This window comes from Solanum lycopersicum, chromosome 1 (assembly GCF_036512215.1).
Source record: "Solanum lycopersicum chromosome 1, SLM_r2.1".
NCBI classification, from domain to species: Eukaryota; Viridiplantae; Streptophyta; class Magnoliopsida; order Solanales; family Solanaceae; genus Solanum; species Solanum lycopersicum.
This window is the reverse complement of record NC_090800.1, coordinates 68,578,388-68,601,292: the sequence shown is the minus strand read 5'-3', so window position 1 is coordinate 68,601,292 and position 22,905 is coordinate 68,578,388. Positions and strand designations below refer to the sequence as shown.

Sequence of the window (22,905 nt, the reverse complement as noted above, 5' to 3'; positions counted from 1 at the left end):
TAAAATCTTTTTAATGTTATAAATCTTTTAATATATATTTCGCTCGAAATAATTTAAGTTTGTGATATGTCTAAGCAACAAAGAAGAAGAAAAAGCAAAGGAAGCGGAGGACCACAAAACATAGAAGAAAAAGAAGACGGCGTCGTAGATGCCAACAAATTGATCAGATTTGCTCTTTAAACCGTTTCTAACTCCACTATATTTTATCCTCCAATCTCAAAACTGTAAATTACGTGATATTTTTTCTGAAAATTATTATGAAAATTTATAGGAAAATAAGTTTTTTGTGAATTTTCATACTAATGCACAAAAAAAATCTCCATGTAATTCACATTAATTTTGTAGTACGGATCTCTAACCACACTCTAAAAAACTATACATTCTCTATTTACGGAGAAGTGAATAGTAATTCTCTCTTTTCTATTTCACTTTTTCATTATTTTAATATTATTTCTATTATTTTGTAGTTAATATACTATTTTTCATACAAGGCTATTAATTAAATTTTTAATAGTTATAATTCTTTTTAAATGTAATACAACATTTTTAAAAAAACATATTGTTTAATTTATATTACTTTCATTTCTAATTAATAATATTTCAATTTTTTTTTCAATTTCCGTCACTTCAAGAGATAATTTGATAGTATTATTGATTTTCACTATGAAGAATGTGCAATATTTAAGTGATGAGATGAAAATTTTAATTTAAAATATAATAAATGACAGTACAAGACGTCAATACACACATAACATAATAATTTTTAAAATTACAGCAGTAATTTAGTAATCCAGTAGGTCGATTTCAGATTTAATAGTATTCAAAAAAAGATAGTGTATGATCTAGAGAACTGTTATGCTTGTTGATTTTTTTATTCAATTATTCATAGTTGTTATTTAAATTTTTAGAATAAAAGAATTTATAAATAAAAATTTGAAAAATAAAAATTTTATATTGCATGAAAATTATATAGAGTAATTATTTTTGTTTTTTAAAAAAGAGAACAACTTTATGTTATGAAATAAGAAAATGAAATATAAATATAAATAATAATATAATATTAATGTGAGAGATTTTTTTGGGGAAAATTGTATAAAATGACAAACTAATAATTCAAATTAAATGCTATAATCGCACTTTGATTTTATTGTGTCATGTAACAAACTGTTTGGCAGTTGTCTCTCTCCACCAAACTCTCGCTCGCCACTCCCCCCCCCCCCCCCATCTCTCTCTCTCGCTCCCTCTATCGCTCACATCTCTTGCTTTTGTACATATAAATGTACAAAATGTGATTGTGTTTGTATAAATCGAGAGAAAATTATATATATACATGCAAAAATATATATCTTCGTCCTATACACTTATAATTATACAATACGAATAATCCATTGCCAAATTTTCTTTTGTCTTTTTTTTTTCTCGTTTTATACATGTACAAATTATACAACTAATCTTTTGTATACACCTATTTTCTTTTATATATGTATAATAAATTATATAACTGGTTTCTTTGTATATGTATAACGAATCATACAACTATTTTTTTATATATGTATAGCGAAATATACATATATATATTTGCTGTGAAGCGTAATTCTTTTATGTTTGCTATATATGAAAAATACTTTTTTTAAGAGTAAAATAGAAAATTGAACTAAAGTTAATTATCTGAAAAAGTAAAAAACTCTATATTTAAAAAATAAAATAAAGTATAGAGTTGAAGATACCCTTAATTGCAATATAGATGACGAATAATCATTTAAAAAATATAAAAAAGAAAAATTGAGCTATTAAGATAGTAAAGTTTTATGAGCTAACATTTTACGTAATTTATGGTAAGTGAATTCATTTTTAGGTTAGTTAACTAATTTTCATACAACATAGAGTAAATTTATGTGACAGATTGATTAGTAGTGCTGTATTTGCACTTGGCACCATTAATTAATTAATGGATAACTTTTACGTATAGCAAATAAAAAATTATATTTATATGCTATAACAAAGTTTGTATAATTTCCTATACATATACCGTTGAAGCAAATTGTATAAAATAAAGTGTATAAAACAAGAAAGAGAAAGACACTTGCCCAAAGAACTGTATAAAAATGAAGTGTACAAAACGAATTGTATTATTATAAGTTTATAGAACGATTATATACAATTTGAATTTGTATAAAACGAGAAAGAGAAAAATTAGATATAATTTGAAAATTGTATAAAATGAGAAAGAGAGAAAGACAAAAGAAACTGGCAGGGGAGTATTTTATTGTATAATTATAAGTGTATAGGACGAAAATATATGTATTTGCATGTGTATATATAATTTTCTCACGTTTTATACAAACAGAAACTCAATTTATACATTTCGGTTTTGTTTGTATAAGTGAGAAAGACGAGGGTGGCGAGCAAGATTAGAGAGAGTGGCGAGCGAGATCTGGAAGAAGGAGAGGGGGGAACAAAAATATATGTATTTATACAATTTTTTCTGCTTTATACAATTAAAAATAATTTTTATACACTTGTATTTGTATAAAAAGTGAGGAAGCGAGCAAAAAATTGGAGGAGAGTGGCGAGCGAATATTTGTGAAAGAGGCGCCTCACAATTTTTTGCAAACGTTTGCTATGGAGCACATTAAATCAAACCCTACCTACTCTTACTTATTTTAAATTATTAGTTTGCTATTATATATAATTTTTTCTTAATTAACACCGTGATGGTGACGACTAATAAGTACTAAAATTCCGTCGTATTTATAGGTTAATTAATTACGTAACCCAAAAACAAAGCATATTTATTTCGTCAAACCGGATTATAATTCCAATATAGTAATAATTAATATAAGTCCAAATAAAACAAACAAAGGGCAAGTGAAAAAGAAAAAAATTGATCCATTTTTAGTTTGAAGCTTTGAATGAATCAAAAACAAATGCCGTTTTTCACCTTCTATCTTCCTTCTCTCTACAAAAATCATACCATCATTATCAATTTTCTCTATCTAGATTAGATCTCCGATCACATATACACATATTTCATTTGTTTTCGATCATACTAAATGGAGCAGTTGACGATCGGCGATGGACCACGGTACGTCCAGATGCAATCGGAGCCGGAGGCTTCTACCTTGTCGTCCTTGTACTCCTTTCATCAAGATACTGCAACTCGAATTTTCGATGAGTTGCCTCAGGCAACGATTATACAGGTGTCTCGATCCGATGCTGGTGACATCAGCCCCATGCTTCTAACTTATACCATTGAAGTCCAATATAAGCAGGTACTATTCTTCACTCTGTGCAACTTTTTATTTTATTTGCAATTCGGTTAATTCACATAGATTTGTTAGTGAATAATTGTATTTTGGACGATAAATTAAAGGAAGAAGCTGAAATGAATTTTGGATATGTGAATTATATGGTTAGGTGATTTCGGCTGATTGTTTTTAGCCTTGTTTGACTTTGTGAAAGGAATTTTGGCTGATAATAAATCTTTTTCTTGATTACTAATGGACATTCTAATTTCTAAACTAAAAGATGTCAAGTTTAGGTCAGAAAGAACAAAATTCGCAATGCGAACTGTATTGTGAGTAAGCAAGAGACGGATATAGAGTATGTCTATAGCTGAGTCGAACTAGTTTGGGTTTGAGATGTAGTTTTTGTTTTTGTTGTCGTCATTCTCAGTGAAAAGGTTTGCTTATGGTACTAGAGATTATTGCACGTAAGTAAATTTGACATCAATGTCCTTACATCATCTATTCTGAGAGATAAATGACATGAACAATTTAACTCGGGAAGGTTTAACATTAAAGTGTGGAAGGTAGGTAAGAAATTCATTTGTTATTTGAAGCTCAAAGACCAACACCATTTGGTTGTTCTTGAGAATGATAGACTTATTTTGTGTTAATGGAGTTGTGATTCAAAATCATGTATTTGCCTTGGTCTCCTTCTAGAAAGACCTTATTCCTTGAAATATTTGTCCTACCTCTCTATCAGTTGAGGGAATCTTGTCTAACGATGCCACATTTTTTTCTTTTCTTTTTTCTTGTAGTTCAAGTGGCAATTGGTGAAGAAAGCTTCGCATGTAATTTATTTACATTTCGCATTAAAGAAGCGTGCATTCATTGAGGAGATTCATGAGAAGCAAGAGCAGGTATATTGGGCTTTTCCCGTGAAATATTGTTGGTTCCATATTGTTTAGTTGGTTGGTGCATTTGGCAGCAACACGGTTTTGATTCGACGACTGTGTATGGTGCACTTGTTATGACATTGTCTGACATACTCTTTTAAAGGTCAAAGAATGGCTTCAAAACTTGGGGATAGGAGATCATACAACTGTAATGCAAGATGAGGATGAACCGGATGATGAGGCTAGTCCTATGCGTGCTGAGGAAAGTGCCAAAAACAGGTGCTTCTTCAACTAGAACCAGTTTTCATGATAAAAAGGGAAGCACTAATTACATCTATTCCTGTTATAATACTTATCGTTCTTACAGGTGGTTTTTTGTTCAGAGATGTTCCGTCTAGTGCTGCTTTGCCAATAATTCGGCCAACCCTCGGAAGGCAACATTCAATGTCAGATCGAGCAAAAAATGCTATGCAGGGTTACTTGAATCACTTTCTTGGAAATATAGATATTGTCAATTCCCAGGAGGTATCTTGAAGTGGTTTAACTCTTGCTTTTCTTTACTGTTTTTACTCGAAGAATCCTTAGCAACTCTTTTTTCTTTGCCTTAGCCATTGGTTGAGGTCACCAGATGTTACTTAGTACCACCTTCCACTTTTACCTTAGCCATATGTTGAGGTCACCAATTAGTACCTTTCACTTTTGCCTCACTCTACTGAGTCCTCCCGGGAATGACATCTAGCCTGATGTCTAGTTCCTGGACTTCACTCACCTCTCAAGATGCCTTTCCTGATTAGATTTCTTTTTCTAAGTAAAATAATTCTAGTTGATAAGTATATTTCCCTGCTTAGTGGATGCTTTGTGTTTACATAATTGCATTTCTATGAAACAAACTTCAAAATGTAGTTAGGAAGACTGGACTCCCTTATTTATGGAAAAAAAATGCCGGAAAAAGAACCTCCCTGTCTTACCATCTAATCAATGTCCAAGATCCTTCTATGATCTGCCTTCTTGTATAGTCTGCTGGAATTTAGATGGTTCTTGTAAAGTGACACAAATCAGCTAGAACAGAAAAGAAGACATTTTCATTTCCTTTGCACAATACCAGAAAAAGTCGTTCATCATGTACATTATAATAAGTTGATATATTTGTGTTGAGGTGCCATGTGTGCTCCTTCATCAAAAGTGTGACGTGTGTCTGGAAACGATTCTTATATTCAAGTTCCCAATGTTTTAGCCACGGATAGTGGTTTGAATCTTGAAGTTTTATTTCTAGGAGAGAATGTTTTCACTCTTCTAAGGGTCATATCTGAAATATTAAACCCAAAATATTGATGTCAGCAGGTGGTTTAACACTTACATTCTCTATCTGGAGATGTCTAACATATACTTGTATTAGTGTACCGCGGTTTTATACTTGAAGATGGCTCAAGAGCTGTCTTCTTAATTGTGTTAATGCTAAAAATACTTTCCCCAAAGTATCTAATGTCAAGTGTGATAGAAAACATGAATAGACACTTGGCAACACCTTATTTAACTGGAACTAAATTGCAGGTATGCAGGTTTCTAGAAGTTTCAAGATTATCCTTTTCGCCCGAGTATGGTCCTAAGCTAAAAGAAGACTATATTATGGTGAAGCACTTACCAAAAATTCAAAGGGACGATGATAGTCGGAAATGTTGTTCATGTCAGTGGTTCGGTTGCTGTAAAGACAACTGGCAGAAGGTAGCTATACTTTCTGGTTCATATGTATATGGTTCTCTGGTTTTAAGACGGTTACACATGTCTACTCAGCCTCTCAGCTAAACATTTGTCGGATTATTTGTTACCTGCAAAGAACTTAGAGGGCATGATAATCACATAGTGAAATTGAGAGTTCTTTATATATTTTCCAGAATTTACTCTCTTTTTTCATAATAAATGTCTTCCAGATTTTACTTTTTATGTGGAAGTTTATTACAAAGGGTTGTCTGAAGCACTATATTGTCATAGAACATGAAAGCTTCAAATTTCTTTGGAGCAATCTACTGATTCCTGTATCTCTTGGCGTTAATGACTAAAATATAGATGATTCTGCAATAGTAGCCTTCACCTTGTCTAGAGTAGCAGTTTTGTCTCCTAAATTGCAAAATCATTGATGAGGCAACTTTATTGAAATTTGTAACTGGAGATCTGGGTAATTTATAGTTTGATTCTATGCTTGGTTTTGAAACAATGCCAAAGTTATTTGTATTCTTTAAGCCTGAGGTTTTCGAGTAGAGTATATTTCTTTACTCTCCAAGGGAAGTTCTTGTTCTGTTGTTATTGGCACAATTCTTTTGGTTTGCGTCCTTAAAATGTTATATTTGAACTCTGGCCATGGTTAAAGGGACTAGTGGATGGACTGAGGTCCTTTCCGTGTTATATTTGAACTCCGGGCATGGCTTAAGGAACTGGTGTGGTCTGTGGACTGTGGTACTTCATTTTGACATCTAATTTGGGTATTAGCTGGAAAAAGATTAGTGCAGTTTGATGTGCTCCTTTTCAACCTTGTTCTTGTTAGTGTGAATCGATGTTTCCTCTTTATGCTGGTTAGTCTAATGTATACTTTTTACTGATAGAAAGGGTGTGTTTTTTGGATTTTTTTCTTCTGAAGTTTCAGAAATGAGTGTTTATAGTGCAACAAAAATGACTTTTGACATGGAGTCATATCTGAATCTTTCAAGTTCTATGTATGGCTTAGGATTTTTGCCTTGTTCTAATATCAACTTATGTTTTCAATCTTCTAGGGCTTTGAGTAATTGTCTAAATTTGGTATAAAGGTTCTGTTTGATTCTTGGTTGGATTGATTTCAGGTCTGGGCTGTATTGAAACCTGGATTCTTGGCTTTCCTCAAAGATCCATGTGACCCTGAGCCGTTGGATATAATAGTGTTTGATGTACTACCAGCCTCCGATGGCAATGGAGAGGGTCGTGTCTCTTTAGCAAAAGAAATAAAAGATGGAAATCCTTTACGCCACTATTTTAGGGTAAGCAGCTTATGAAACTATGATGCTTTTGAAGAATTCTTCTTTGTATTCTTTAGTGTAGAAGTTCAGCCAATTCCTTTAGAGTCATTGAGATCTTATATTTAGTAAATTATACTAGTTAAAGATGCTTGGGATTCCTCCTTGTGTATTACAACATAAGTTTTTCTTAGGTGTCTTGTGGTTCAAGGTGTATCAAGCTGAGGACCAAGAGTGATGCAAAGGTTAAAGATTGGGTAGCAGCAATTAATGATGCAGGGCTTAGGCCACCTGAAGGATGGTGTCATCCTCACCGCTTTGGTTCTTATGCTCCTCCCAGGGGTTTGACAGAGGATGGCAGTCAGGCCCAGTGGTTTGTTGATGGTGAATCAGCATTTGAAGCTATAGCTTTGGCTATTGAAGAAGCCAAGTCAGAGGTCTGAGTATAAGTTTGTATTTGTTACAGTAGTCAATTTTTATCTACATAATATTCAAAGTTAGAAAGGATTTGGGTCATTCAATGTTTTTACAGATCTTTATATGTGGCTGGTGGCTGTGCCCCGAACTTTATATGCGACGTCCCTTTCACACTAATGCATCCTTCCGGCTCGATGCTTTACTGGAAGCCAAAGCAAAACAAGGTGTTCAGGTTAGTAATTAAGCTTGTCTAAATCATTCATTAGGTTCTGTTTTTTTTATATCTAGTATGAAATGGAGAGAAATTCTTGTCGTTTGGTTTTGCTCTTATGAGTTATCCTTCTTAATCTATAGTACGGTACTGTGCTTTTAGAGAGAAAGGTTCTACAATTCTACTGTGAGAAATATTTGAACTTGTAAATCAGAGTTCTCTTTTCTTTTCACAAACTCATTATTGTGTCCGTGTGATGTAGTAATGTACTGATTATGACCAGCATCCATCTTGTTAATGTACCAGTCCTGCCAGAATTCAGCTTTTTGAAGTGGTTTATTTACGAGTGCTACCACATGGTGCGCCAGTTCTCTTTTGCAAACAGATCAGTTACTCATACCCACTCCCAAGTGCTTAAGATTTTGCAGTTATTTATAAATGTGTAGTTACCTCTGTGGTTTTGATATGCTGTGGTCTCTCTTTTCTCCCCCCCCCCCTTTTGGGGGTGGGGTGGGCTGTTGGAGGGCAGTTGCATAATTTCCTAGGTTTTGGTAAATAGCCAGTCAAACCTGTGTCATCTCAAATATTTTTAGCAGAAGTATTTTGTAAAATCTTGTGTGGCGACTGCTGCAGGTCACTTAATCGAGGTCTGTATTTTCCCAAATTTAGGTGGTAATTCTTGTTAATACATTGGTAAAGCACAGGATTTTTCGTCCGTTTTCCGTGTGATGGCTTGTTTTTTCTGATAATTGAAGTGAAAAGCTTTAGCTCATTTTCAAATGCAGATCTACATCCTTCTGTACAAAGAGGTTGCTATTGCTTTAAAAATCAACAGTGTGTATAGCAAGAGAAAGCTGGTAGGCATCCATGAGAATGTCAGAGTGCTGCGTTATCCAGATCATTTCTCAAGTGGTGTGTATCTATGGTATGTGTTCCGTGAACGTACTTATTGCCTTGTTTCGTTATTCTTATTGGCAATTTTAGCTACTCTGTTTACAACTAATGGCTATGTATTGTTACATATAGGTCCCATCATGAAAAAATTGTCATTGTTGACCATCAGATTTGCTTTATTGGAGGACTGGACTTGTGCTTTGGCCGTTATGACTCACCTGAACATCAAGTGGGTGATTGTCCACCTCTTATATGGCCTGGAAAAGATTATTATAATCCAAGGTGTTCTCTGCACTAACTTTTTGTGAGAACTGTATTTTCATTTTGTTTCGAACTAGTCATATCCTGCTTTGAATCATAAATAATCAAATGCGAGAATCCTAAGCAATGTGTGAATCCCATTATATTAAGGGATAATAAATTTTTGTATGGTTATACTAAAATGATAAGATTACCGGTATATTGATTGTTTCCAGGTGCACATAATTAAATCATTCTTGTATATATTCTGAAATACTTGTAGTTATAGCTCATATAAGCTTAGGGAAAATGTTGAACTACTCTGTAACTACTGACTAACTACTGACAGCAGTATAATTTAATTCATTTGGTCCCTTCATTCAGATGGCCCGCAGCCTGGTATCTTTTCCTGACTTAGACATAGAGAAATGAAGTATAACCTCTATACCTGTGTAGTCAACAGCAGAAAGAGAGAGTTGTATGACAAACATAACGGACTGGAAGAGAATAAATAGATAACTTGACAATGGAATCTAGGGGAAACTCAATATAAGTGTGAGATACAATTCACGTTTTATATTCATTCAATGAGGGAGTAATTTAACATTAGCTCTGGCACACCAATATGCCAACATTCTAACACCTCCTCCCCTTAAGCTCAAGTTGGGGACAGTAAACTATCTTGTTTCTTCATATTTTGAAGAACTCAAGAAGAATAAACTCATCGGAGGATTGTGCTAATATTGTCGCTTAATACACAAGAGAAAAGTTTTGATCACCATAAGCTTTACCAAGTCACAGAGGTTCCAATACCATGTGAGAAAACTAAGAGAAGGAAGCGAACAATTTACTTGATGAATATAATACCAGACACACCTACAAGTAGGTATGAGATACAATTCACACAACAACAACATACCCAGTTAAATCCCACTAGGTGGGGTCTGGGGAGGGTAGAGTATAACAGACCTTACCACTAACTCGTAGAGGTAGAAAGGCTGTGTTTGAAAGACCCTCGGCTCAAGTGCATCAAATCCAAGTAAAAGAAGAAGAAAATAATGAAGAAAGCATAGCCGTTATTTCAAAAAGCAGTGTAAAGTTTACAAGAAAGAAACAATAGCAACAACAAAATAGTGCGATAACCAAAACACAATAAACAATATATGGCATGAACTATAAGGGTGGACATATTTTTGGTGATTCCTTTTCAGGTCTAGGTCAACACTATACTGCTCTAGACTCTATGCTAGGTGATGAAAACTGTATAGTTGGTTGATTCTTTTAGATAAATGAGTTTTCCCATTTCAAAGTCTAGTTGATGAGTTCCTCATATTTATTCTTAACACCTCTTCCTTTAAGAACCAAACTGATAGGTTATCAGAGTCCTCAAGAAAAAGTTGATCATCTGTGTAGTCCTGCTCTATCTTCTGTTTGTAAATTTGCTAGTTTCTCATGTAATACAACATTCAGGGAATCTGAACCAAACTCCTGGGAAGATACCATGAAGGATGAATTAGATCGGAAAAAGTATCCACGTATGCCATGGCATGATGTCCATTGTGCTCTCTGGGGACCACCGTGCCGTGATGCTGCTCGACACTTCGTTCAACGGTGGAATTATGCAAAGGTTCATGTTTGTGGTAAACATATTTTTCTTTCACTGATATGATTGTATTGTCATATTGAAATTTTCTATGATTTCTCAGAGGAACAAAGCTCCACGTGAGCAAGCAATTCCGCTGCTTATGCCTCAGCATCACATGGTTATTCCTCATTACATGGGAATGAGCAGTGAGATGGACAATGGAAGTAATGGTGTTGCGCGTCCTCATAAAAATATCAAAAGACACGATTCATTTTCTTCAGGGTCTTCTTCCCAAGATATTCCTTTGCTTATACCTCAGGAAGCTGAAGGGGCGGAAAGTTTCAAGGAAGAACTAAAAATAAATGGTTTCCATACAGGGCATGGTTTTCATGATCAGCGTAGCAGGTCTAGCAGAATCCCTTTCTCTTTCCGGAAGACCCGCGTAGAACCTTTAGCTCCAGATTTGCCAATGAAAGGATTTGTGGACGAGTTGGATCAAAACCTGGAGCTATCATCAAATCTGGCGCAGCCTGGCATGAAGAAGTTGGACAAGGATTGGTGGGAGAAACAAGAGAGAGGCAATCAAGTTGTTTCACCTGAAGAAAATGGGCAAGTTGGTCCTCGTGTTTCATGTCGTTGCCAGGTGATGTATAATCATCCCATGCCTACATCTCCATATGCGCCAATTTACTCAGTTTCTTCAAGCTTCTAATTTTTGTTGATCTCTGGTGTTTTCTGGTTCAAATCTACATATCCACTGTTTAACCCGTTAAAAACTGAAACTTCCAAGTGCCAACAAAGTTGAATTTAAAAGGCACCAAAATTTAGTTGATGGTGTATTATGCTGGAAGAGGAATCTCATGATTTTTTTGTTTAAAAAAATTCTCCGTATATTTTTAGTTGACTGTATGAGAAAATGGCAAAAATGGCCCCTTATGTTTAGGTGGTCTTAACTCTTGGTAGTCCCTTAAAAAATAACCCTGTGGATTTTAACCTTTCATCTTTTCCAAGTACACAATTTGAAATGTCTTTTGTGGCTCTTTTTTTTGTTGGTTGAAAATAGAAGTGTCTTTTATAACTCATGTGCTGATGATTCATATAACTGAGAGAAGTAGGCATGTCCAACACTGGGTTCTTCTTGAGAAAGACAATGAGTGGTAGAAAGACTTCTCTGGAATCTATGTTTTGTCAACCTGGAAAGATATATTGCAACTGTTGACCTTGGCCCCCAGGGCTTTGGTTTAGTGGTATGAGTGCAACACCTGATGTGTAGGTTAGGTGTACGTTGCAGTTTTGAACCTTGCTGCAGACAATAGCATGTTATTTTAAGTGGAGAAAAGTAGAAGGGCGGGCCCATCATTATCCAAGTTTTGTATCATGCGCTACTGGCCCTTGGGAATTTCTCGGTTGTAAAAAAAATATAATGGAACTATTTAACTTTTTTGATGTCATAAGTACCTATTAGTGGGTCGACAAATGATGGAAATGGTAGAGGTATATCCTCACTTTGAAGCCTTACAAGGCTAGACTCGCATATCTATTTGTATATATGCAGAAACTTTTTTTGGTCAAATTTTTATTAGAAATGAATGAAAATTCTTTTAGAGATAAAGGTTCATTCCTTGGTTTAAATTAGTATTTCTGTTAGAAATGGTAGATATATTTTCTTCTTTTCCGTGTGAATACATCCGCACATGTTTATGCATGGGGGTTGGGACCACAAAGTTGGGAGGAATCAAATTATTTTCTAGTAACATAAAAGTTATGGACTAGCTATTGAAAACAGTTCAATCAAAGAAGTGCTGCAGTAATGAGATTGTAAAGTGGTCTACAATAGTTACCTAAAATCTATGTTGGGCACAACAAGCTTCAGTTTTGGAGCCGAACCCGTCTTGACGCGAGACTGGTGCGGGGTGCGGGTCGGATTCGGTCAATCCGATCCGGATACTTTGACCAGAGCCGGAAAAAAATGGGGAAGACGACTTTTCTCTAACGAAGTTCGCTGGAAAAACAACATTGTGAATTGAATAACATGCCTATGCAGATGTCATAACATTTAAAATTCTTCTCGTCATAATCTTCTCTTGATTTTTTGTAATATCGTCGTTTTGGAAGTTTGCTTTATGCGCCTTTTGATGTATATTTTATTCTTTATATTTATAATCTCTCTGAATCTTTGTGGTTACAAATATAATTTAGGCAAATTGGATGGCGCTTTTTAAGGTTTGTGGTTTGCTTCCATAGTGTAAATTGAATATTCAATTGTCGTTGGTTTGAATCCCCCTTATAATTGCTTGTGATGCTTTATATGTTATTCTGTCTTTGATTTTTCACATAGTTGATATAAGCTCTTTGCTTTCAGATTATAAGGAGTGTCAGTCAATGGTCAGCTGGAACTAGTCAAATTGAAGAAAGCATACATAATGCTTACTGCTCCCTTATCGAAAAGGCTGAACATTTTGTTTACATAGAGGTATACAATATACTGTTGAACATTTTGTTTACATAGAGGTATACAATATACTGTTCTCTTTGATGAAACTGTCATATAGCTAGTGCCCATTGGCTAAATTAGGGCGTCTAGTTTGTTGTTTTTCCAGAATAAAATAGTCCTCGCTTGCAGGTGGTTCTGTTGAAGTACTGGCACCACTTCTCCACCCTAAGTTGTCTTAAGAAGGATATTGTCTTAACCTTCCAGTTATCAAGTAGCATGGGGCTTTTTTTTTTGAACATTTTCTTCTTTTAGCCTACAACAGAAGTTGTTTATATTCTGAAATTCTGCAAGCTTTAATTGTTGTCTTCTCAAAGATGTAGTGCTTTAATAGTTAACACAAGTTTACTGTAGTGTTGAATCTATACATGAATCTGAACTTCTCTTTTCTGTTGTAAGTTCTCATTTCTTGCATATCTCTGTTTCCACCTGTGGGTGGACGCTATATCAAGTTTATGGTTTTTCAAATTCCTCTGGCTAATCCTGCAGCCCAACCCTGGGAGCTGTTCATTGAGAAACTTCAAATTTTGACATCTGTATTAGTCTGATGGAAGTTCAATCTATGTTATTTAAACTTGAAAAATTAACTTCTTTTGATGATTGTTAGTATTTAGTCACTGTGGGGACTATGCAATTCTTAGTTCAGATGTTAATATCTTAATTACACGACTTCCTGTTTGCCTTTTAGACTCTTATTCTTCAGTAAATTTGCCTGGATCAGTTGGTGGCTGTCCTATAATCAATGTCATTGTAATCAATTCCAGGTTGTGAAAGCAATGGAAGTTTTAGGACATAGCATGGTTAGCAAGCCCTATATATAGTTTAAAAACTCATTCTTTATGATTTACGCCACTATATTTGGTAACTAGTACTGTGTATTCATTCTATGGTGGAATACCTTATATCTATGGTGGAATACCTTATAATTGAAAGGTCTTTTTCTATTTTTTTTAATAATCAGCTTCAAAGGTCTATTGACAACTTGATGCTTTAACTAGGGTTGTTACATATACTTTAAGTTTTAATATGTGGAAGATGATTCAGCTATCATATTCCTATAGAGTGATGCTGAGTTTTGAATCAGATGTGTAAGAGCAACAATGAAGTATTTTGTAATTTTGTTTTCTATTCTTTCTCTTACTGATAAAGTTTTCTTTTCCAGTTAATTTCTTTTGGGGTAAATAAACTGATTTTACTACCAAGTGAGAATTACAAATTAAAAAAACAGTCTGGACATCTCCCAGAACCGTATACTTCCAGATTCTATCATACTCTACCCTAAACCATTGCTTAGTCTATCCAATACCATGTATAGCCCAGTAGTTAATTAGATAGGGTACCAATCTAGCATCTGTGTTTCGTGCTCAATTTCGGTTCATTCCCCCTCTGATAACGTTCTGCTAGACTGATTCCAGTTAATTTTATTTGTATTCTTGATTTACTGAGTTTGTGCAACCATTTGATGTATCTGATATCTGACACAGCTCCAATGATTTTTTTTGTCCAGAATCAATTTTTCATTTCTGGTCTATCTGGAGATGATATTATAAAAAATCGTGTTCTAGAAGCACTGTACAGGCGTATTATGCGAGCATATAATGAAAAAAAGTCCTTCAGGGTAATCATTGTGATTCCACTTCTTCCTGGCTTCCAGGTAACAGTACTACTAGACTGACCTAGATCTTTTCTTGTGGATATTTGTCTATTTTTCCACTAAGGATTAAGTTACAACAGGGTGGTTTGGATGATAGTGGTGCTGCTTCAGTTAGAGCTATTATGCATTGGCAATATCGAACAATATGCAGGGGATCTAATTCAATATTGCATAATCTTAATGACCTCATGGGCTCTAGAATGCACGACTATATATCATTTTATGGTCTCAGAGCTTATGGAAGGCTCTTTGATGGTGGTCCTATTGCAACTAGCCAGGTATTTTCCATCCTTCGTCTTTAATTTTTACGACACACTCCATGAATTGTTAAAGGCTTCCCTTTTCATGTCCTAATAATCAGTGGACGTCTTTCTATAAGTTTAGGCTGTTGTATCATCTTGTATGTCAACTCTGTCTTCTCTATTGTTTTATGCTGGCATTGAATCTTTACTTACAAGTGGATGGTGTGGATGAGTTTCACCTCTATGTCATGTGTCAAGGTTTTAGAATGGCTGCTTAGGGTTGTTTGGTAGGGAGTATTAGGAGAAATAGTCCATGTATTATGTATGGTATTATTTAGTACTATGTTTGATAGGAATTTTGGGGCCTATGTATAACTAATTCATTGATTAGTTATACACCCTACATGGTATCATAGGATGCATTACTAATACCTTCCATTTGGTGTTATTAGTAATACATAAGATTTAATACCATGGGATAAGTACAAAAATATCCCTCAAATCATTTGTCATTTTGTTATTTTCTTGATGTTATGCTACATGGTATCATAGGATGCATTACTAATACCTTCCATTTGGTGGTATTAGTAATACATAAGATTTAATACCATGGGATTAGTACAAAAATATCCCTCAAATCATTTGTCATTTTGTTATTTTCTTGATGTTATGTTTTATATTTGTACTAGTAAATTTATTTAAATTAATTAACTTACAAATTATTCAGAGAGAGTTGTTTGTTTCTAAATAAATCCAATACTAATCTATACAATATGTGAAATGTTAGTTGGTTAACATTTACTAATTAAAAAGGCAAATATATGACCACATGACATTTGTAGTCTTAATTGAATGTATTTATTTGTTGATATATATGTACGTGGTTTTCTAATTATTTGTATTTTGAACAATTTATAAAATTGCATACATATTAAACTACAACTTGCATGGTTTCTTCGATTTTACTGATGTTTACCATCTTTTCGATTTTAAAAGTAGCTGATGCATCTTTTTAAATTAAAATTAATAAGATAATAATTATCTACCCTCAAATAATTCAAGTGAGAAAATAACAAACATGACAACAAAATTGTTCTTTTCATAGCTAGTTAGAAGGCCATAAAAAACTAATATTATCTGGGAATTATCTACCTTGACCCAATTACATAATAATTCAAGGATTTAATTGGAAAGAAGTTTTTTTATAGAGTTTTAATCCAAACACGAGATGAGGAGGAAATCAATGAACCAATCATTTGATAAAAAATAATCCATGCTTACTAATCTTTGTACCAAACGACCTCTTAGTGTTATAAGGCTAAGGCTTGTTACTGTGTGCATTTACTCATTTGATTGGCCTTGTATAGTGAGTAAATCAGGAAAAAGATTGTTCAAGACACATATGTTGTTTCTCATACGTAACGGCAAGATTCTTCAAGACACATAGCTAGCTATTGCCATGCTTTCAAGACCCCGTTTCGTTAGGTGTTGACTTGATTTACATTAAAAACCAGAATTGTCTGCTAAACAGATCCGAGACTAGTTCAAGAGACATCTGTTGGCCTGGAATTATTACATGACGCTTTTACATTTCAGGCCAGTCGCCATTATACTCTGGTTTCTTTAGGAGAAGTTATCTCTATAATGGTTCTTTCAGGAAAAGTACTACTAAATTTTCTTTTGTACATAACTTAGGTTTATTTTTGCTTTTGGTAAGGTAATTTTGTCAAGCCCCTTCTATTCTCTAAAACAATAAGACTGACCTAAATTTTTTTTATGCTTATATAGTTTAAAATAGTGTTACAACATGGATTGGGATTAAAATTTTCCATCCATTAAACAATATTTAAATTTAATTAGTTGAAATTTGATACTGAGCTAACTGCTTTTGAAATGGTATCTTTCAGCTTTGGTCAAAATGATTGGTTCTAATAAAAATCTCTATAAACATATTTAAATGGCCACCAAACCTTTGGAGAAAGTGCTTTTCATGCTAGACATCTTATAACTCAAACACAACATACTACCATACTAGGCCTTACTCTACTCCACTTTCCAGTTTGGTTACTGGTTAGAGTTATATATGAATAAGTTATGTAAGTATTAGTTATGAAGGAATAAGTCATGCAGGTGTTATGTAAGTATTAGTTGTGTACCTATTATTTATTTGTAGTGTTTGGTTATGTAGAGATTGCAACCCATGAAATTGATTATTGTATATTTAACTTGTTGTAAATTAATATGTTATTTACACATAAATAAGTAAAAAATAGTATTAAGTTATATTGTATAATTAGATTATAAAAAAAAACAAAAGGAAGTGGAGAAAATGAGAATCTTTAAAAATGGTATGCTTTTCTATAGTGGCATAAAAAAGCTTTTTTCTAGTGACTAAAATATTGAGTTGAAAGTTTTAAAAGTAAATTGATAGGTGGTAATGTGTAATTTACTATTTTAATACATGTATACTAATATCCATATAACTTGTTCCACCTTCTATCTCGCATAAATTATACATAGATTCCCTTATAATTTATGTAAGTATTAATTATGTAGGATTACAAAAAATGCAACCAACACCATATAAAATAAATACATGAATTAATTTTTATTTTATTTACAAACTGAACATGGTATAAAATAAATGCATTAACTTTTCCTTTATCCAGTTTCTGGAGGACCCCTTTGTAGTTGTGCATAATCACTTCACTTATTGCTTATCCTTGAAGAAGAACTTATGTAATGTTAGAACGAAAGATCTAAACTTAAAGTGTGTCGTCAGCTGGAATATAGAATGATAATTTATTTGTTTTTTTTTCCTTTTAACTCAATTGAAAATCTCCAATCGATGGTGATACTCTTTTCACACAAGGGTGTGACTTAGTAGTAAGTAACAAGGTCTCAAGTTCAAATCCCATGACAAAATCACTAGGTGATTTTTTCTCTGTGTTGCCGGTGGGAGGTGAAAGGTATCCCGTGTAATCAGTCGAGGTGTGCAAGCTGACCCGAACACTACGGTTATTAAAAATATGTATCCTATTGGTGGTGGACGTATGTTGCATTGTGTGAGAATATGGAAAGCTTCTCATTGACTTTTAACAGCGTATAAGAGGTGCCCTTTATAAAATAGGAGATTAACCCATCAGTGATCCCTTAAAGTTGACATCAACTTTCACTTGGACACTCTAACTAGACTTTGTTCATTTTAAGCACCTCATGTCAAACCTCATTGTATCATTGACACTTTTTATATTTTTTAAATCACATTTAAGTGCGTACATCCAGACGCCTCTTATGTGAAAAAAATAACAAATCAGTATTTGATATGTGAAAATTTTATTTTATTTTTTTATAAGTCGGTTTTACTTTTTTTTTTCTTTCTTCCAGATCCCAAATTTCATGCCCCCACCTCTTTTCTTGTTTCTTCTTCTGCTTCCGTTTCCCCTTTTCATTTGTTCTTCTCCATCAAAAAGGCAAGAACATAGATTAATTCACAAAGTAAAATACATTGGAGGATAGGAAAATCATATAAAATCAAAAAGTTTTTGTATGACATTTAAAAGAAAATGATTTCTTGTGCTACTATGATTGAGATTTACAATGACGGATATGTAAAATAAATTTCTTTTTTTTAATTGGAGGTTGTTCTTTATTTTTTTTATCCCTTAAAGTCAATTTAATTTTGTAATTTCAATGGAGAAGGTAAGAATGTAAAACAATTTTTTCATTTGAAAGAAGTATTTTGTCTTTGAATATGAATCAAGATGCAAATTTTCAAAGAAGATGGAAGAATCCAAGAGTGTAACCTAGTAAAGTATTGTAATTTTTTTTTAAAAAGTTGTGTGGTGATGGAGGATGGTAGAAGGTGAAGAAGATGGAAGGGAGAAAACAAGGAAGAAAAAGGATAAGAAAATATTTACAAAAAAAATCAAATATATACAAAAAAGTCTCTGACTGCGCTTAAAATTCGTGTAGCACATGTACCATGCTTAGTCAGTGAAAAGTGTCAAAATGACACAACGAAGCGCGACATGAGATCTCTAAAATTGAACAAAGCTTAGTTGAAGTGTCTAATTGAAGTTTGTGCCAAGTTTAGGGGCCCACTGATGCGTTAGACCTATAAAAGTCTTAGGCTATGCATGCTATGGTAGGTAATTAATCCCTATGCTATTAAAGTATTTAATTATTCTATTAAATACAAAATATACCAAGGTATCCTGTGAAATATTCTAATATTATTTCCTTGTTCAAGGACAATGAATCTAGACGTACATTTACTTATATTCTGAAATACCCTCTCAAACTCAAAGTGGGGACACCAATTTGACTTTGTTTATTGTGAAATGGAAATTATTGAAATTCGTCCGTGAAATCTCGTTGAATAGTGCTCAATTACCAAAAAGACAAGTTTTGCTAGAATTCTTTCCTCCAAAAAGTCATTGGTAATTTCACAATGAAGCAAAGTGCTTCTTGCTTACACTATTCACGAAATAGAAGCTATTATCAATGGTATGGTGTTGCAATCACTAGAACATCATCTAACTTGAGTTGGAAAAGTAGTGATAAGGAATTCAAGATGTGAAAGAGGGTGCCTGCTGCGTAGAAAGTAATATAGCTGGGGTCGCCAGAAAGATGAATGGTGCTCTAGCGATCCTAGAGAGAGGAGTGACGCCTGACCGGCCGTCCAGAGAGTAGGGGGCATTTGTTGCCCAAGAGAGGAATTGTGTCGAAAACCAGAAGGAAGAACAAAAGTAATAAACCTGATGGGTAGCACACATTGACAAGTACCTCACCTGCTTGTAGTGGAAGCTATTCAAGTCTCTCAAGATTATAGAGGCTATAATACCGTATGAAAAATAGAAAAGCTTCTCGTTGACTTTATAGTAATAATGTACAAGAGATGTTCTTTTATGGTAAGTCTTACGCTATGCATAATATGGTAGATAATTGATCCCTATGCTAACAAGGTAATTAAGTATTCTTTAACTAAATATGGAATATCCAATGTGTCCTCAAGAATTTTCTATATGATTTTCCTTTGTCATTGAGGATCTTTTGGAAACAGCCTCTCTACCTCCACGAGGTAGTGGTAAGGTATGCGTACATTCTACCCTTCCCCGACTTCACTTGTGGGATTTCATGGGGTATGTTGTTGATTTTCCTTATTCAAGTACAACAAATCTAATGGGTCTGAATCTAGACAAACATTCAGTCAACATTTTAACACTTCGTTTCTCCAGATCTATGTGCATAGCAAGATCATGATAGTTGATGACCATGCAGCCTTGATTGGATCTGGAAATATAAATGACCGAAGCTTGCTTGGTTCAAGAGACTCCGAGGTATTGCTTCTCAATTTTGACCTAAAAGACCTTAACTCTTCTCAATAAGTGGAACCTTCAATTGTTGGTAAGAATATATCACCTAACTGAAACTGCCTGCATAATGTGGTTAGTTTGCATATGCTGTGCATGCCACTGATTTGATATTCATAGTGGGTTGAAGAAGCAAATTTCCCTTTTCCCCTTTCTTGTTTGCTTAATCCCCGATCTGAGCTGTATCACCGTGTGAACATAACATTACATTTTTCTTGTTAATTAGACTTTCAGATCATATTGGATTTTTTTTTTGAGTTACTGTATCTTTGTTGGAATTGTCATTTATCTGCTTAAGAGTATCAGCTGACCAAACATGTTTCTCATGCCACCCAAAGAGGCTACTGAATTGCTAAATAAGGTATGCCCCCATGGCAGGTTAATTGGCTGATTTATGTCGTTTCACTTCCTACTCAGTCCAATCACATGCATGCACGTTCCCAGCATTACTTTGATATCACTCCTTTTGGGTTGGGTGGATTCAGGTCTAATGTTGATATTATTGTGACATTCATTTTGATTATATGGATACACTGTGGGATGTGATTAAATGTTATAACTATCTTTAAAGGGTTGCTGTTAAAATGTCTGTTATAAGATTTAGTCTGGTTTACAACAAAAGTTAGTCAATCGCTATGTGTCGATCTCAAACAGTTGGGCGGGCTGTATGATATCTCTATAACCATTATGAACTATTGCACCAATTTTGTTCCAACTTACTACCGAATCAGTTTTTCAAAATACTATACTTGAACCTCACATATAATTGTCCCGTTTAGTTAATGGCAGCAAATTGTTTGATTTCCTTTTTAAATAATCTGGCGCTAGGATGATCAGCTCAATATTTATGTCAATAAGTCGTTTCTTTTAGACTCGTTATTGTGCATAATATCTATGGAAGACAGCATCATATGTATTTATTTATTGTATTGCACTCTTTTGACAGTTTTACCAACAGTCCCACCTCTGAATTATTTATGAGTCACTTAGATGTTTAGAGTTGTATCTAGTGACGAGTTATGTTATACTCATTGTAATATGTTTTATTACCCAGCCTCTTTTTTTTTTTACCGATCAGTAGGATTGTGATTTTATTTCAGATTGGTGTACTTATCGAGGACAAGGAGTTCGTTGATTCATTCATGGGAGGCAAGCCAAGGAAGGCGGGAAAATTTGCATTAACTCTTCGCCTTTCTCTATGGTCTGAGCACCTTGGTCTTCGTTCAGGCGAGGTGCTAATTTACTCTTGAGGCATTTTGCTCTAGGGTATATGAGTTTTCAACTGACTAGTCGTTCTTCCTTTCTAGGTTGGTCAAATTAAGGACCCTGTGATTGATCCGACGTATAAGGATATTTGGATGGCAACTGCTAGGGTATGTGCAATGAAGTGCTTCTTTGAAGTTTTCATGATTTAAGTCCTCTAAATTTTGCATACAAAGATTATTATATAGGTTTAAAATCAACTGAGTATGAGTTATTATTTACACACTGAATTATTGACACTCAAAATTTCAAGTTATTATTGCAAACCGAATTATTGACACTCAAATTTCTTGCATGTGTGCTTTAATATGTCAACCTTTTCTGATGCTTGGGTCGTGGTGTTATTGTCAGACAAATACCATGATATACCAAGATGTTTTTTCTTGCATACCCAACGATCTGATGCAATCCAGGTATTGCTAGCTGCCATCATTTTCTCGATCCATTTGTCTTCTCTTTTTCCTTCTTTTTTTGATCTTGTATTCTCCTCTGATGTCATGCAGGGTTTCACTCCGACAATGCATGGCATTCTCGAAAGAAAAACTTGGTCATACAACCATTGATTTAGGAATAGCTCCAAGCAAGCTAGAATCTTATCAGGGTGGAGATATCGAGAGTATAGATCCCATGGAGAGATTAAAATCTGTTAAAGGTCATCTTGTTTCCTTCCCTTTGGATTTTATGTGCAAAGAAGATTTAAGACCTGTGTTTAATGAAAGTGAGTACTATGCATCAGCTCAAGTTTTTCATTAAAGCTTCTCATCTTATGGACTACACAAATTAGAAAAATTATCAACTGTCTCAGTGGGCTATGCGTTTTACAGAAATTCTATACGACACCATTTCAGAGCATACAATTTCCCGCTTTTTTATTTTGACTGTGTTCTGTATCATAACATTGTATAAAAGTGGCGATACACACTTGTGAAGCCATTTGTTGAATACTGAGGAAGGTGCACACATGCTAAGCTAGGCTTATGTTACTAGCAAAAGAGGATAGAATTGTTGATAACTGTGTTCACTTAGGCCAATAGGTTCATACTTGACAGGGTCAGAGGTCAATTTGACTGTTGTATTTCTGTAACACATGGTTCACAGCCAAGTGTTTTGAGCTACTAGCGCTCCCTGTCTGGAAGGATCTTTTCCAATTGATTCAGTTTTGACTGAACATGTTGGGTAGATGAGCTCTCTCTACAGTAAATAGTTTCTTGGTTGCATTATCCTCCATACTCTGCATTTTATGATTAACACTGCAGCGGCTGTTTTCTGTTCATTTATAATTTATGCAATGTAGAGATAATGCATCACTCTGTTGGGAGCGATTTCTATTTATGAGCTCCCAGGTTTTGCTTTGGGAAGCACTTTAGGTTGTATAATCCGTTCTTACCAACAATCATATGAAATACCATTATCTTAAATTTGTCTGATACTA

General features: G+C 34.2%; 1 protein-coding gene across 2 annotated transcripts; it reads left to right on the top strand.

The window, feature by feature from the left end:
• Positions 1 to 2,788: 2,788 nt before the first annotated feature.
• On the top strand, positions 2,789 to 22,905 carry LOC101265364 (phospholipase D zeta 1). Of its 2 annotated transcripts, none has more exons than XM_004229226.5 (20): positions 2,789 to 3,272; positions 4,043 to 4,144; positions 4,284 to 4,399; positions 4,504 to 4,645; positions 5,672 to 5,842; positions 6,952 to 7,125; positions 7,296 to 7,538; positions 7,634 to 7,750; positions 8,515 to 8,654; positions 8,756 to 8,905; positions 10,334 to 10,490; positions 10,570 to 11,091; positions 12,811 to 12,921; positions 14,447 to 14,593; positions 14,674 to 14,871; positions 20,076 to 20,177; positions 21,311 to 21,442; positions 21,518 to 21,583; positions 21,825 to 21,886; positions 21,977 to 22,905. In XM_004229226.5, the coding sequence occupies exons 1-20, from the start codon at positions 3,054 to 3,056 to the stop codon at positions 22,224 to 22,226; spliced, it is 3,321 nt and encodes a 1,106-aa protein (XP_004229274.1). In that variant the 5' UTR covers positions 2,789 to 3,053; the 3' UTR covers positions 22,227 to 22,905. The 2 variants fall into 2 exon arrangements, with proteins under 2 accessions (XP_004229274.1, XP_010321541.1); XM_010323239.4 differs by having other exon boundaries at positions 2,821 to 3,272; positions 4,488 to 4,645.